Source organism: Chamaea fasciata, unplaced genomic scaffold (assembly GCF_029207755.1).
Source record: "Chamaea fasciata isolate MVZ Bird 193981 ecotype frontalis unplaced genomic scaffold, bChaFas1.0.hap1 SCAF_5, whole genome shotgun sequence".
Lineage (NCBI taxonomy): Eukaryota > Metazoa > Chordata > Aves > Passeriformes > Sylviidae > Chamaea > Chamaea fasciata.
In genome coordinates this window covers 3,120,716-3,137,414 of record NW_027094090.1, presented here as the reverse complement: position 1 = coordinate 3,137,414, position 16,699 = coordinate 3,120,716, and the positions used below count along the sequence as shown (strand labels likewise).

At 47.4% G+C, this 16,699-nt stretch overlaps 1 protein-coding gene across 2 annotated transcripts in view; it reads right to left on the bottom strand.

Annotated features, from left to right (window-relative positions):
- PODXL (podocalyxin like) overlaps positions 1-12,805 on the bottom strand; it is a 44,504-nt gene extending 31,699 nt beyond the window's left edge. For both annotated transcript variants that reach the window (XM_066182661.1, XM_066182662.1), the window contains exon 1: positions 12,677-12,805. In XM_066182661.1, the coding sequence (XP_066038758.1) occupies positions 12,677-12,713 (37 nt within the window). In that variant the 5' untranslated portion in view covers positions 12,714-12,805. The remainder of the gene's footprint in view (positions 1-12,676) is intronic.
- Between the last annotated feature and the right edge of the window lie 3,894 nt (positions 12,806-16,699).

Genomic DNA, 16,699 nt, shown 5'->3' with positions numbered 1-16,699 from the left:
GCTGGCACAGAATCATCACAAAATCACAGAATGCTTTGGGTTGGAAGGGACCTTCAAGATCATCTCATTCCAGCCCTCCTGCCATGGGCAGAGACACCTCCCACGGGACCAGAGCTCCACTCAACCTGGCCTGGAATTGCTCTGCTTCTCCATCACCAGCCCCTTCCCAGTACCCAGACCTCTCAATGTGGGCCACAGTGTCACTGAGGAGAGGCTGAAATGCTCAAATGATGCAAATCGACAGCACCAGATCCTTGGCCCAGGAAGTTTCTGCACAGCAGAGTAGCCAAATAAATAGGCCAGTGCTGGGATCCAGGCACTGCATTTTGGCACTGAGGTTGATGCAGCAGATGTCCAAGTCCTGTGCTGCAGGATTCAAATCAGCTCTCCCAAACAGAAGCGGAAGCAGTGTTGGAGGAAAGCAAGATGTGGAGCAAATCTCCTTCTTGCAAACACCCCTGATGCTTGAAGGGCAGCCCAAACCTGTGATGGAGATGAGCTACAGCATCAGGACATTTGGATGTTAGGCGCTCACCCCTGGGAAGATGGCTCAAATCCAAATCCAAGCAGATGCAAAAGCTGATCCTTATTACAACAGAACAAATTCCTTATTCTTAATCCAGATTATCAAGCAGAGGGCTCCTCCTTTCCCCACGCCAGGCAGTTTCATGGCAACAACCTTAGCTTGAACAGACTGGGAAATTTTGCAGCTCTGACTCTGGGTAGTCCTGAGGGATACAGGTGGCACCAGACTCCTGCAACAAGCCATTTCTTGTCTTTTGTGAGGAGAAGAATGGGAAATCCGCCCACAGGCAAAACTTTCCATCTCAGCAAAGAATAGTCTTGGTGCCTAAAACAGGGGCTGAGAGATCTGAGGGTCTCAGAAATAAATTCTAATAAATATTTCCTCCAATATTTCCTCTATTTCCTTTCTAAAAAAATCTTCTAAGAAATAAATTCCTGAGGCAGGAATGCTTCTAATTTCTTCAGACACAGGCTGTGAACACCTGATCTTGTCAGATTTGAGCAGAGACAAAATCTCACTGCCTCTTGTCTCTCCTGTCCCTCTGTGGGGTGAGTGCCTCTGCTATGACTGAGTTGAAATGCTTGCAGGAACAGCTCATGGGTTGCACTTTTCTTACCCTTCCCCTTGTCAGCCTTCAGGACAGGACAAAATGAATAAATAAATGAATGAATAAAGTGGGACCCCAAAAGCACTCTTCAAAATCCAGCTTCAAAGGCAGTTCCCCTACAGCGGCTTCCTTGTTCTGCTCCTCTTCATCCAGCCACTTTATCAACACTCCTCTCCCAGCACCTCAGGGTACCAATCTGACCAGCCAAGACAGAGATAAACCCCTGCCCCAAAACTGCTTCTGAGCTGGATTAGAAGGGAACCCTCCCTAAAAGGCCAGCTGGGCTCAGGGCATCCCCCGGACTGCTGCTCCCAGGGAAAGCAGCTTTGCATCCATCCCCACATCGCTGCTGCTCCCCGAGCCAGCCCCCTCCTAATCAAGCCTCCTCCTAATCAGATTGGAGCCGTCCTGCCAGACAAGCGAAAGGCTCTCACGGCAGACAAAGCGTGGAGCTGCAACCCTCCTCCTCCTCCTCCTCCTCCAGCCGCTCAAGCACAAACACTGCCCCAAAATAGCCGGCATTCCTTCAGCACGGCTGTCCCCACAGTGTTCCCCAACAAACCCCCAAGGCACTTGCAGATTCTTTTGGTGGTTTCCTGACCTTTTTTTCTTTTCTTTCTTTCCCCCTTGCAGTATTTTATCGGGATTGGCAGTGGGATTTTTCCGTGTGAGAGCACAGTGGAGATACACAGAGTCGCACGCAGTGGGACAACTCCAAAGCTTGGCTTTGGGTCTGGTCCAAAATAACCCACTCTCCACATCACTCACAAGAATTTCTCACCAGTGACCATCGTGCTGGACTCTGCTTCGATCCAGAGGCCTGTCCAATTGTCCATGGCATGTCCTGCAATGCTGAAAGCCTCTGTGCCAGCCAGGGATTAAGCGCAGAGACTCTTGAAGGAACAGGAGCTGCTGGTGGGGACGGGTCACTTTGCTTCCATCAAGGATGCTGACAAAATGCTGTAATTTTAATTTCTAACATGATCAGGGAGGAAGAGCACTGCTCCCCTTGGGGTTTTCCTTTGACAGTCAAACTCCTTTAAATGCCCAAAATTTTACCCGTTGCAGCTATCAGCTACCTGTGACCAGATGCAGTAACAGGAGCACATGAACAGGTGGATTTTTTAAAAGCAGAAAATCAGCTTTTTCATTTCTCAACCCATCAGTCTGGACTCCTGCGTTTCCCTCCCCAGCCCTCTGTAAAGGGCATTCATAAATACACACACCGATCGTGACATCCCTCACTTCTCTTGCCACCAACCCAACCTCACATTTTTACTGTTCACCACCCTCCAGCCACTCCACCCTGCTTCAGCCACTTCCTTTGCCAGAATAAAAGCTTTTCCCCTTGCCAAACTGCAACTGCAACTCCCCTTGCCTTAAAACACCCCCAGCAACTGAAGCTGTGATTTGGAGAAGCCTGGAATGGGGAGCGTGGACAGTGATGGGTGTCAGGTTTTGGCCTTCACTGGGAAGACGACAGTGGGGGTGGTACTGCCCATCCTTGTCCTCATTAGGAATTGCTCAACACCACCCCATCCGCTACTGACCTTCTCCTGGCCGGGAAACTCCCCAGAAAACAATGTTTGGGGGTGAGATGGTGAATTACAGACCAGGTTCTGATAACCACTCACCATGGAAGAACTCAGGTGCATGGCCATTGTGAGATGCTGCTCCTCCCAAGAGCCTGAGAGGGATTTGGACTAAGGAAATGCAGAGTGAGGGCTGCAGGAACCTTCCCAGGGTCTGTTAGTGCATCCTCCACCTTGAACTGCGTCAAACTGCAGCTTCCCAGAGAACTTTATCAGCCTAAACTGATGTGTGGCTGCAGAAGCAGATGTGCCCTCCCACTGGAATGGCTTTCTACAAAGCAGTGATGACAGGAGTGGCAATCACAATCACCTCAGGATTATTTTATTTTCCTTCTTTTTCTCCTGTCTGTGACTGTGGCCTTAAACAGCAAAGTTTTGTTTGCCAAGCTAGCGGGGGAAAATGCTCTCATATTGGACCAGCAAGGGACACATCAGAACAGGGTGGATGAGGGGAACGGGCCACAATCCATCAAGGCAAAATCTCCTCCTAATTTTTGGGAGACCAGATTTTATCATCTAGCATCAGAAAAGAAAATTAAACATATTGCAGTGAGACTAAACCCAACCAGGACATCCATGGCATTTGGGGAACTCAGCTTTTCCAACAGTAAGTGGGGCTGGATTTGGATGTGAGACAAAAACTGGGCAGTCAATTAAAGGAAGGAATTTTTGCTTCTCTTTAATTGCTTTCTGTCTATACTATGGGCAGATGTCCAGGGTATCCAGACATTCAGCATGGGATAGTCAGTTAGAGAGTCAAAATTATGTGCATAAACCTCAGCTATCCATTGAAATTCCCTCTGCAGATCAAGGAGAGACACATTCAGCTGCTCCACCAACAGTTAGTTCCAAGCTGCAAAAACAACTGGAAGGTGGCAGCCGAAAAATAAAATTGTTTCCTCTCCCATTTTAAGCAGTAAAAGTGAATTTTAAAAGAATGACTCCTGTTAATTTGAAATCCTCGAGAGACAGAATAATTCATTTCAGTCACTAACTCCATCACAGATTGACGCTGGAGATTTGCTCAGTGAATTGCTTAGCACTAAACTGAAAACTTTGTTGAAAAGTTTATTGCAGAAGGCACCCATGTCCTCGGTTATCTGATGTATTTTAAAGGAATTGTAAATGCTCTTTTGCATTTGTCAGTTTAACAGAAATTCCCTCGACAAGCAAAGAGTGATTTCCACCAATAAACCCTAAATTAGTTTTATTCGTCATTACCGAGGACAACTCCAGAGATGCATAAATTAGAAATCAAAATAGAGAGGTTTCAGGCTATAAAATTCCTCCAACAAATATGTTCAGAGTGTGCCAGCCTAGTTAGAAAACACAGTTGAAAGGCAAGAGTGGGCTGTAAATCTCCAAGTTTTACAATGAGGAGAATCAACCCTGCTTAAGGGATATAGCTATGAATTGTAAATGAAAAACATGATAAAAATCAAACCATTCAAATTATGACTTTCTCCTTCTGTACTTTAAGTCATGATTAAAATTCATAATTTAAGCCACATCAATTTAAATCAAAGCACCCTGCCATAAAATGAGGTTTTGAACCCTTTGTGAGGCTTTAATGAGAAAAAAAGATCATTCTCCTGTTGAATGTGGTTAATGGGGATTTATTGGTGCCATTTGTTGGCAGAAACTGTCTTAGAAGCCCACAAAATCACATGGACTGAGAGCCTTGGGGGCTTTTTTTAGCCATCTGGGAAAATTTTAAGGAAACAAAACAATTGTCTATAACAGGGTGTTGCATTAATCTCTAAACTTTCTTTTTCTGCAGCATTCCATGCACTGTACAGGACAGGAAAAATATTCCTTATGTCAAAGAGATCAGCATCTCCCCTTGGCTTTTTGGTATGGGAATGATCCTGAGGCTTGGGAAAGTGGAGGTGATGGGGAGATTAACTCCTGCACACTTGAAATTCAGGCTCAAGGCTGTGAATTTTGGTTTCTGTTTTCACAGCTGACACGATGCCCTGTCCTGTTTTGCTTATATTTTGTCCTGGTTTGGATCTCAGTTGGATCAAGATTTCTGGAAGCCTCAGAATTGCTGGTTCCTCCCATTTGCAGCACAGGTATCACAGCTTTTTGTCACCACACAGGATTTTGGGGTGTTTATGGCAATGCTGTGCTTTGGTACAAACTTATGTGCCCTTAGAAGGAGGCAGAGGAGAGCACAAACACTTCTTAGCATTGTGTCAAACCAGATCAGGGTGCTGATCCATCTGAAAATGAGACCAATATTAGAAGGAAAAAAAGCAACAAAAAAGAAAATAAAACAGGAGGAGGCTGTTTTCTGTTTTTACTGCATGTTGCTACTTTCTCCGCTTTGCCAAGAGAAACCCACAGGAACAAATTCTTGTTTGTTTATTTGTTGTTTTTATTCCTTCAGGCTCCAAAACCGAACCAGGTCGCCAGCAGAGAGTGATGGCTGTAAAAAAACGCATGATGAGAATACTGATTTGGAGTTCTGCAAATCACAACCTGCTTGGAGGCTGCTCCTTAATAACTGACTCAGTGCGTGGCAGAAAACTTGCTTCCCTTTACCTGTGCTTTAAACATTTCTTCTGCTGCTTGGTAAATTAGAAATGTCCAATGAGGACAACTTTATTGCTTATTTAATGTGGATATAGATATAGATATAGCTATGGATATAGCTATGGATATAGCTATGGATATAGATATGGATATAGATATGGATATAGATATAAATATAAATATAAATAATAGAAATATATTTTGAGGACCTTGATTACTTGATGTTGTTTCAGTATAACCACTGCTAACGAGATCCATGCTGGCACAGAGCATCTCTTTAACTACTCTGCTTTTTCTCACAGTCAGGGCTCACAGTATTTTGATAAGCAGCACATAACAGTCACCCTGAGAGCCCTCCACTTTCCACAGCCTGCAGCAGTATCATTTAAACTTTTCCCTTTTTTTTTTTGCTTTTTTTTTTCTCATTTGCCTACGTGGTGGAATGTCTTATCTTGCCCTCCTGCCTTTAGACTCCAGGGAGGAGGGGGAAAAAAAAAAGAGTTGTCTTTGCTATTAGGTTTCAAAGAAAGACTTTCTCAAACAGAGTTTCTCCAAGCCTTTATTAAGAGCCTTTCTAGTCCCCTTTGTCCAAGTTAGAAATTGGGTATTTTTCATTTTGCTTGTACCCAGCAGAAGCCACTTAGAATAAATGTCTAACAAGGCTGTCTCCTCATTCCTCTACAATAGATCTAATATATATTTAAGTATTAGAGCTTAATTTCTAAGCCAATTTCTACCTCCTCCTCCGGTTAAATTTGCCAAAATCAATTAAGGCTGAGAGAGAAAATTTCAGCCTTTGCCATTAATAACTGAGGCCTTATTCTTCCACTGCAAAATGACCTTCCTTCCCCTTTCACCACCCTCATCAGCCATGTGGCCTAAGACCAAAGCTCCCTGCACACAGAGCCTGTGAAACAGAGAAAAAGCCACTGGATTAATCCAATTTTTGTTCGGGATGATAAGGATATGAACCAGATCTCAAAGCCACATCTAAAATGGGACCGACTCAGAAAGAAAAATATCAGCTTTTCAGTTTTGGAGGAGCTTTTAAGGCAGATCCCATCTCCGCCTATTTCTAAGGACCTGTCTGCACCTGACAACAAGCACAGATTTTTTTAAACCCAAGGACCATGTTCTTCTTATTTGCCTGTTCATTCTGCAGCCTTTAGGGTGCACTCCATCAGCAAGAAATTCATCCAAATCCCAACCCCAATTTTTTTTAACATTTTTGAGAGCATACAGACAGTATTACACAACATAAGTGTTTCCAAGGGCAGATCCTGGATATTTTTGGTGCAACATCCAACCGTGTTGGGGTGTATTTATGGAAACAAGTATCTCTAGTGGACAAATCATCCCAAGTCACATCTGAGTTGCCTTCAGAAGACACAGCTGGATTCAAGGATAACTCAGCTTCAACCTTAAACACCTTAGTTAAATATCTGAACCTACATGGCCTTACCTTGGGTCCCTCAGTGGGAGGGAAAAGCTGAAGAGTCACACTGTGATTTCCAATTTTCCTTCCTCCTCAAGTCCAGTCATCCCAGTTTGTTCAAACTGGAGCCCATCCCCTTCCTGCTGCCACCCAGCCCCAAGACACAGAACCTTGGATGTTATTCACAAGTGGAGCTTTGCTGAAAGACAAATCTCAGCCTGGCCTGTTCCCTTCCCTCTGCTGCTCGTTTTGGATGCACATCTAAAAGTAGATGCTCCAGCAGTGCTGGAATTCCCACTGCCCAAAATAAAGGTTCACTCCCGTTCCTTCCCCCTCCTGCTCTCTGCTGGGTGCTGAGACATCACGCAGAGTTGATTTTAATAAGTTGTTTGAATTCTCCTTGTGTCCTTGCAGTGCTTTGTCACCAAACTGTCACCAGTGTCCGCTGAGAGAGCCTGGCCCGCAGCCAAGCGAGTCGTGAGACACACGTTATTTACTGGGGAGAAAAGGTGCCTGCAACATGCAGAGCTGCAGGGATGCTAAGATTTGCTAAACAGGCACATCTGGTGGTGAGAAAACTTCCATCAGCAAGACCTGGGAGCCAACAGGCAGATGAGTAATGAAGGATATTGGTGCTTTCGGAGCTCGAGCAGGTTTGCTTCACCTCTTGAAGGAGAGAGGGATTTTTTTTTTTCTCTTTGGGGTGTCCTGGCATTTTTCTAGTTCCCAACAGATTTCAGCAATATTCAGTGCCAAAGGCTGACTCTAAGACACACAGCAGCTCAAACCAAGTGCATATGGGCATGTAACCCTCAAAAAGTCACCCAAAATAAGCCATCATAGAGCTCTGCACTCACCAGAGGCACAAAAGTTACTATCAGCATTTTCCAGGATTCCCACCAATAACGACTATTTCCAGCATTATTTGCAATTCAAAGCCAGCAGGTAACTTGAAACAGGTTTAGTCAACCTTGAAGGAACCTCAGGTTTATTCTGAGGGTGGGGAGGCCCTGGCACAGGGTGCCCAGAGAAGCTGTGGCTGCCCCTGGATCCCTGGAAGTGTCCAAGGTCAGGCTGGACAGGGCTTGGAGCACCCTGGGATGGTGGAAGGTGTCCCTGCCCGTGGAATCATGGCATCATTAGTAGGAAATGACCTCTAGGAACATTAAGTCCAGCCATTAAGCTAACATGCCAAGTCCACCACTAAACCACGTCCTTAAGCATTACATCCACACTTATGAACAATCCCCGATGCAATTTGTGCCACAGCAGTTCCAGCTGAGAGAATCCCGCCATCCCCAACCGCTCACTGCACAGTCTTGCCACCAAACACTTGAAAAATAGAGAGAGGAACTCCACCACAGCCAGTTCTTTAAACAGCATTTCACCTCTTCAGTTTATAGCTGGAAAAAAAAGTCTTACATGATTTTTGTAGAGTGACAAGGAAGATTATCTGTTTCTTCCCAGACAGGGCTTTTTTAGCATAAAAAATAGAATGTTCTTGGATAGTCCCAAAGGTTGAGCACCTCTGGAGCTGTGATATGGGCAGAGCACATCCCTGCTGCCTGTTTGCAGTGGATCTGTGTGTTCCTTAAGGATCCCCAGAGCAAAACACTGCAAGGCTTCAGCCCAGCACTATGACAAATATATAATTAGGGCACTTAAAACCCAATGGAGCTCAGATAAACTGACCCCAAACCTCCCAAATAATGATGCACTGGAGGAAGCACCCTCACTCTGGGGTGTGGGACACCATCCCACCAGGCAGTTCAAGGGGAAAAAAAGAAGGATTTTTTTAAAAATTAAGCCCCAATGGCAGACAGAGAGGTTTTTGGAGGAGATGGGTGGCACATCCCCAAAGGAGCTGCAAGACTCCAGTGGAGAATCAGGGTGACCTCACAAACTGCAAGGGAAAGACTTTATGGATTTCTTTGGCAATTCCAAACCCAAAGAAACTGCTCTCTGCAATGTGGAATATTTGGGAAAGCCCTGGGGCTGGCAGTGGATGGAGCACAGGTAGCTGGAGAATGACAAATGCCAGATGACTGCGTGCATTGCTTAGAGAGTGGGGCGGGGAAAAAAAAAGCAAGGTTTGCTCAGGATCTCTCCATGAAGGAAAGGGCAGGCATTGCAAGAATTCAGAAACAACATCCTTAGGTGGAGATGGGCCAGTTGTGGAAGAAGCTGAGCACGTAAACAGGCTGTGGAGCAGGAAGCTGGCAGGAGCTCTGTGTGAAGGCTCTGGTGAGATTTCACATGCCTGCACAAGGGGAATGGACCCAACCGGGCCACCCAGATTCCTGCAGGGTTCAAATCCTCTCGTGCTGTTCTGGGCAGAGCTGAGGGTGGTTCCTGGTCATGCAGGAGTGGTGTCAGGCTGGGAACAACACAGGTGCACACTCAGGCGCACGACCTGCACTCCAAGTGTCACTCCCCATCAGCTCAGCAGTGGGGAGGGAGGAATTCCTGCACGTCCACAGGTGGGCTTGCTACAGGCTTCATCCTGTCTGGACCACCTGGAGGTGAAGCTGCTGAAGGCACCTGAGCTTGGGGTTTGAGCCCCCCTGTAGCACAGGGCAGCTCAGGCAGATGTTACAGCAGGACCTCACCACCACAGAGCGTCGGCCTGTAAGGATTAAACCCCACTCACCCCATCCTCCCCGACCCTGCAGAGCTTCAGGGGGCTCTGGGTGCTGTGGTGGGTCCTTGGGGACATGGCAAAGAGCAGCATCATGGATAAAGGGGCAAAATTTAGGGTAGCTAAACCCCAACAGCTCCTCTCTGCTCTCACAGAGTGATAAAAACCCCCGGGATAATGGGGGCACAGCAGAGCCAGAGCCAGAGGGATCCTCACCGGCTGGAAATTCCTCCCTCAGTCCCCAAAAAGTCATGCTGGTGGGTTTAGACCTTTTAGAAGTGCAGATGGGGAGACAAAACACAGGGCTCATAGGGAAAATAATAACCAAAGTGCTACCCCAGCCTCCCTGCAAACGCTGAGAGCAGATATTTCCAGCCGGTCTCCCATCACCACCAGCATGAATGATCACCCTCGTCACAAGCCTTTAGAGCACCTCCCTGGAATTAAATCACTATATTGCATAGTTCCAGCTCTTTTCATCCATGAATCTCCAAATGATTTACAAACAATCCTTTAATTAAGCCTCCCATACAGCCCCCGGGGCAGTGTTACTGTGTCCCTGCGGGGAATCGAGGGCTTTGCGCCGCTAAAATGGCAAAAAGGTTGCAAAAATCTTATCAAAGTTCCTCCGAGACAAAATATCTTAGAAGAGTCCCTCTGCTTTGATGTTGATTCTAAAACCCTCTGGTTAAACAATTTTCTTTCTCCTCCTGGGTACACGGCCCCAGTTACCTCCTCCTGCCCGTGTCAAGATTAGTATTCAATGGATAAAATGATTTTTTTTTTTTTTTTTTTTTTCAAAACGCACATCTTTGACAGCTCATCGGCAAACACGAGCTCCCAGTACCAGGGAACTCTTAGTACCGGGGAGGTAGCCTGGGAACTCAGCTTTGGGAATGAAAAGCGGTGTTTTGGCAACAAGGATTTCAAACCCATCAATCTGTGGTTTGCTTTGAGCCCGGTGCTTGATCTCCGGTAAAAAGCCCTTCCTGCCCTTTTTTGCCCCCAGGACAGGTTTGAGCTGTGGCTCTTTTGAATCCCCTGAGAATAAAAAGTATTGTTTGTCTCTTCCTGATGCAATTTTGCTATCAGACCGCCGGTGGGAATACAAGATGCAATGCGGAGAAAGAATAAATAAAATAAAATATCCCATGAAGATGCTGTAATGGGTAACTCTGAGCCCCTCCCCGGCTGGCGGAGTTTAAAGATGTTTTTTGCCAAATGCTAGATTTGCTGCATCTCTTTTACACACTGGATATGCCTTGTCTGAGGCTGATTTTCTTCTGATTTAAGCTAGGACATAAAGGGGGATCTCTGCAGAATCAGGGGATTGGGATGTACAAGCCTGGAAGTCAGTATTTCAGAGGAAATTGCTGTACCCCAGAGAGCTGCTTTTAAAAACTTCAGCAACCTTGGGCTGGCTCTGCTCTGCCCCCCACACACAGAAGTTGTCACCTTCCAAAAACAAGCTCTGAAATCCCTAAATCTCATTTCACATCCAAATTAAACACAGCAAATCATGCAGGCTCCATCCCAATCATTATTTCCTAAGATACCAAAAATATTACAGCTTCACTTACAAACCAAGATTCTTCACATTTAAGGAGGAAGGGGGGGAAAAAAAGATGAATTTTAGGCTTTGAGGAACTCAGATGATCACAGCAGATGCCAGTCTTGGAGTTAAGCACTGCTGGGACTCTGAGCCCCAACACTCAGCAAATAGGGATGTCTATCTTGGCCCCTAAGGAAGAAAATCCTGGTTCCAATACCCAGGGAGCAACATGAAAGCATCTCTAAGGAGCTTGTTTCAAAATCTAAGAGCAGCAACGAATGGCAGAAAACAGTGTTTTGAAGGATTTAATCAATTAATTTTCGGGAAAGGTGTAATGGGATCACTTCAGAGTGTTATGGAAACAGGTCCCCACAACATCCCCCAGCTAAGAGCCCGTTTTGTCCCAGCCTCAGTGTATTTATCACCCCATTTTGGAAAAGAGAACAAAACCTTCTGAGAAGGCAAAGTCAGCTAAACTCGGCCAAATTCTGGCCAGCACAGGAAAAATTGCATTAACAGCTTCTACTTTATGCCAGAATTAATGATGCTCAGGGCTTCCTGAGTTTTAATGGGAAGAGCAATCTCTTTTAAAGCCCATGTTGGCATCAGGGACAGAGGTTTACACCTGCTCTCCCATCAAACCCCGTGAATCCCAAGAGGAACAAAGAAAAAAAAAAGAAAAAAAAAAAAGAAAAAGAAAAAAAAAAAAAAGGAGCAGGCAGAGATTTCAGCCAGACCTCTGGGAATTCACCCCAGAGTTAAATCCCCAGGGCCCTGCCTCCACTTGTGCTTTTACCTCCGGAGCATCCCCCAGCTTTTGTTACCTTGAATAAAAGCACATTCAGCTCTGCAGAGGCTCTTCTGGGAGCCATGAGTTGGAGCAGGATTTTGTATTTTATTTTATTTATTTTATTTTATTTTATTTTATTTTATTTTATTTTATTTTATTTTATTTTATTTTATTTTATTTTATTTTATTTTATTTTATTTTCGCACCCCACTCGCCTTCCCTGATTACATGGAAGAAATGCTCCACTCCTCCCTACCTTTATCCACTCTGGAAAGCATCAGTGCCTTTCCTTTCCCTGCTGCTTTTCCGTGGGGTTTTTGGCCACCTCGCCAACAAAACACCCCACCAGAGACCCACAGCTCCCACTCCATCACCCTGAACCTCACCCTGAACCCCGACCCTACCGCAGGAACTATTCCCACTCCCAAACCTCCCCAGCGCGACACATCCCCAGGAGTCCCTAATTTAACCTCTTCCCAACTCCACCACCAACTTCCACCAGGGAATTGCTGTCTCCAGCAGCGTTCCCCACTCTCCTCCCGCGCCAGCTCTGGCTCACGTTCCGTGGGGTGCAGCACCTGCACCGCCGCAAGAACGGCCCCACCACGCCGAGCCCAAAGTCCCCCCTCGCTCCATGGGACCCCAAAAATCTGGGAGAGAAGCTCGGCGCTCCGCACATCGCCCTCCCAAAGAGCCCGGAGCCCCGAGCGGGATGCCGGAGGGAAGAGCAGCAGGGTCGGGCTCGTCCCTCCGCAGAACGAAGCAGCACTGCGGCTCCCGCGCCCCAAGTTGCTCTTCCGCGGAGGGCTGGATGTGCCCGGGGTTCCGATAAGAGCCGCGATAAAGCCGCATTCAGGCGGCGGGGTGGGCGCCCCGCGTCCCCGCAGCCGCTTTTCCGCCAAACTCGCCGATAGTACCGGGCAAAGCGGAGCGCGGCCAGAGGGCGAGGGATGCTGGAAGCGGCGAGGAAGGCAGGGGAAGGCAGGGGCGGCACTCACCGAGCAGCAGCAGCAGCAGCAGCCCCGCAGCCCGCATGGTGCCTCGGCGCGGCTCCCGGCGCGGCTCCCGGCGCTCTCTCCCGGCGGGGCGGGCGGGAGATGCCCTCCCTCCCCCGGCCCCGGCCCCGGCCACGGGCCCCCCCTTCTCCCGCTGCCGGGGGAGGCGCAGAAGGGCCCCGGACCGCCCCCGCCTCCGCCCCCGGAGCGGCGGGAGAGAGCGCCGTGGGATGGGATGGGATGGGATGGGATGGGATGGGATGGGATGGGATGGGATGGGATGGGATGGGATGGGATGGGATGGGATGGGATGGGATGGGCATGGACATGGACATGGGCATGGGCATGGACATGGGCATGGGCATGGGTATGGGGTGGGATGGGATGGGATGGGATGGGATGGGATGGGATGGGATGGGCATGGACATGGGCATGGACATGGGCATGGGATGGGTATGGGGTGGGATGGGATGGGATGGGATGGGATGGGATGGGATGGGATGGGATGGGATGGGGTGGGGTGGGATGGGCATGGGGACAGGGATGGGATGGGGATGGGATGGGATGGGGATGGGATGGGCATGGGGACAGGGATGGGATGGGGATGGGGATGGGGACGTGGATGGGGATGGGGATGGGATGGGACGAGAAGGGGAAGGGCATGGGGAAGGGGAAGGGGGTGGGATGGGGATGGAGCAGACAGCGAGGAGCAGGGGATGTGCCTGCAGAGGGGATGGGGGGTTTCATTGGGATGGGGGTTTGGGGGAGATTTGGAGTTCTCAGCTTCATGGAGGGATTTGAGTGTTTCATTAGAGTTGGGAGGTTGGAGAAGATTTAGGGGATTTATTGGTATTTGGGGTTCTCAACTTCATGGAGGGATTTGGGGGTTTTGTTTGAGTTGGGAGGTTGGAAAGGGGTTTAAGGGTTTTATTGGAGAGGATGTTTAGAGGGATTTGGGGGTTTCTTTGGAGTTAGGAGATTGGAGAGGGTTTAGGGGTTTTGTTTGAATTGAAATTTGGAGTTGTCAACTGCATGGGGAAGTTTGAGGATTTCACTGGGCTGGGGATAGGGGGTTGGGATTTGGGATTCTCAACCTCATGGGGGGATCTGGGGGGTTTTTGGTAGAGTTGGAGGGTTGAGGACGATTTTGGGGTTTCATTGAGGTGGGGATTTGTGGAAATCTGGGGAGGGGATTTGGGATTCTCAACTACATGGGGAGATTTGGGGGTTACATTTGATTTAGGAGTGGATTTGGGATTTCCATTGGGATGGGGACTTGGGGGATCCCAGCCTGCATGGAGGGAGTTGGGAATATTCATCAGGATGAAGACTTTGTAAAGATTTGGGGTTTTTGTCAGGGTGGGCCATTTGAGGGGGATTTGTCATTCCCATCTCTGTGGGGGGTTTGGGTTTTCACTGGATTTGGGATATTGGGGAGAATTTGGGGTTTTTATCGGAATGAGAGGAATGAGGATGATTTGGTATTTCAACCTACCCTCAACTGGGGGGTTTCACTCGGGAAGAGGGTGGATTTGGGGTTTTTATCATGGTGAAGACTTGTGGGGGATTAGGAGTTTTAATCTGCATGGTGGTTTGTAAATTGATTTTGGATTCCCACCGGCACGAACAAGGATTTAGGATTTCTGTTTGGATGAAGTCTTAGGGATCTCTTAGGGATCTCTTTTGGATTCCTATCTGCTTGGCCAAAAATGTGTGAATTTTATCAGGTTGAGCATTTGGAGCTGGATTTGGGATTTTTATCTGGATGAGGGTTTGGGGTTTGATTTCAGATTCACATCCAGGTGTGGGTTACTTGAGGATTTTCAGCCAGATTGGGTTCATATGGGGATTCTCAGCAGGGCTGGGGTTTATTTGGAGTTTTCATCTGGAGATAGGATAAATTTGGGATCACCTTCTGCATATACACCACACACGCACTGACCCCTCCTCTTCCCCCCTGAGAAGGTACATTTTCACAGGATGTTTTCTGGGAAAGATCTGCACCTGTTTGAGAATGTCTCAAAGGAAGCCACGCCCCCAAAGCACGAAGGACAAAATTATGATCAAATCTTGGCACTGTTTGGTGTTGAGGCACTGAAAGTTGTTTTGTGGTGTTCAGGCAAGGAGTGCTCACTGCAGCTGGGAGGAGACTGAAAATAAGCTCAGGGCTTTGCACTGGATCCTCCCCTTGGCTCTGCTGGATCCAGCTAAACCAGGAACCTTCCCAGCCTGGGTCCGGAGGTGGTAGAGATAACCTTCACTCCAAAAAGAACTTTTCAAATACAGTTTTCTTGATGTCTTCAGTTAAAGGCGGATTTTATTCTTGTTGCCAGGCCACCTTCAGAAGATGAGGACATGCTTGGGTTTGCTGGCTCAGCCCTCCCTGCATTGCATGTTGTCCCCAGAAAATGATTCTTGTCCTGATTTAACTTCTGGGTCAGTGCAGAGAGATTGTCTAGCTGCCTCAACCCAGCCTCACCTCTTCTTGCTACAACTGTGCACTACACAGCACCCAAAAGCTGTGAAACTCGAGTTGCAATAAATGAATGAATGTGTTGGTGAACATTATTAATCCTGCCAGCATCACAGAGGCAGTTCCTTCTCTCCCTGAGGAGTATGTTTAATAAGAGATCCCATTCACACACACACATTCTTAATTTTTGGTGTTAACTGCCAAGCCAAGACAGCCCAGGGAAAAACCTGGGCTGCTTCAGTAGAACAGAGACCCTGGGATAGAAAGGAGGGAGGTGATGCTGAGCTCCTCAAACTCTCTGCTTATGGCAGCAGTGACCATAAAACACAGAAAAAAATATCCTGTGGCTCATTGCCTGGGAGATGGGGATTTCCCCAAGGTGTGTTGGGTCTCCTCTCTAACTGAGGGCTGTGGGAATAACAGATAAGAACAGAGCTCCCTTGGCAGCAACCTAAGGAAAACATAACAGTCTGAAATCCACTTAAAAGTCAGGCTGGATGTGGTTTTATTGTGTGATGTTTGTAGCTAATGAGAGTTAGGAGAAGAATTCTGTCTAGTTGGTCCCATCAGCAGATCTGGGCTGTGCTTGTCCTTTGGCCTGGGACAAACAGGAGGGAGCCTCACCCCCTGAGCATCTAAGTCCTTCTAGATTGCTGATTTGGGATGTAGGTCTCTTAATTATCACAGAAGGCACCCTGGCACTTACACAGGGAGTTTTGTGAGTTCTCAACAGACTTGTTGGACGTAGCACTCTTTTGTTTCCTCAGACCTTGGCTACTGAAAATTACCGCAGTGGCTGAAACAGCAGCATGGACTCCACTTCCTGGAAAAAGGGATTGATCCAGAAACATGGAGCTAAGCCTCCTTTTCCAGGAGGGCAGCAGGAAGGTGTCCCATTATTCCTGTTGCTTTACAGGTGCCTTCCCATCCTCTCCAGCTCCAAATCTGCCTCTGCTGCAAAGGGGATAATTACTGAGGGTGTCAGAGCAAGGCTATGAACCATGAGCAGCTGATGGCAAAAAGAAAGGGATATTTAGCATGACTTTTTAGCTTCAAAAGCTGGGTGTCTGATAAAGTACATCCCAACCATCAGCTGGGGGAAAGGTCAGGAAAAAACCCTCATTTGAAAACTGGGCATTTTCTGGGATTATCAGAAAGGCATTGGTGTTTCCCAGAAAGATGGAAACAGTCTTTGATACCCCAAGATATGCAGCATTGCTAACCAGGAGCTTTATCATGAGTAGCCCAGCTCTGGAGGTTTTCCTAAATACCAAAATCACAGGGCCAGGAAATTATGTAGAGGCTTTTGCTTTCAACTCCAAACATGAATGTCTCAGAGGTGAAGGGAAACCCTTTGGAGAATGGCCTGCACAATCCGTCTGAGAAGTGGGAGCCAAAAATAAGAATTCACTTTAAAATTTATTATTGACATTATGATTATTTAAAATCTCACGGGCTTAAGCGAGTCAAGTGTGTTTTTCCATCCTGACATTGATGTGGCTGCACACAAGCTCACATTTACCTGGGTCTGTGTGTTCCAGCCAAATATTTAT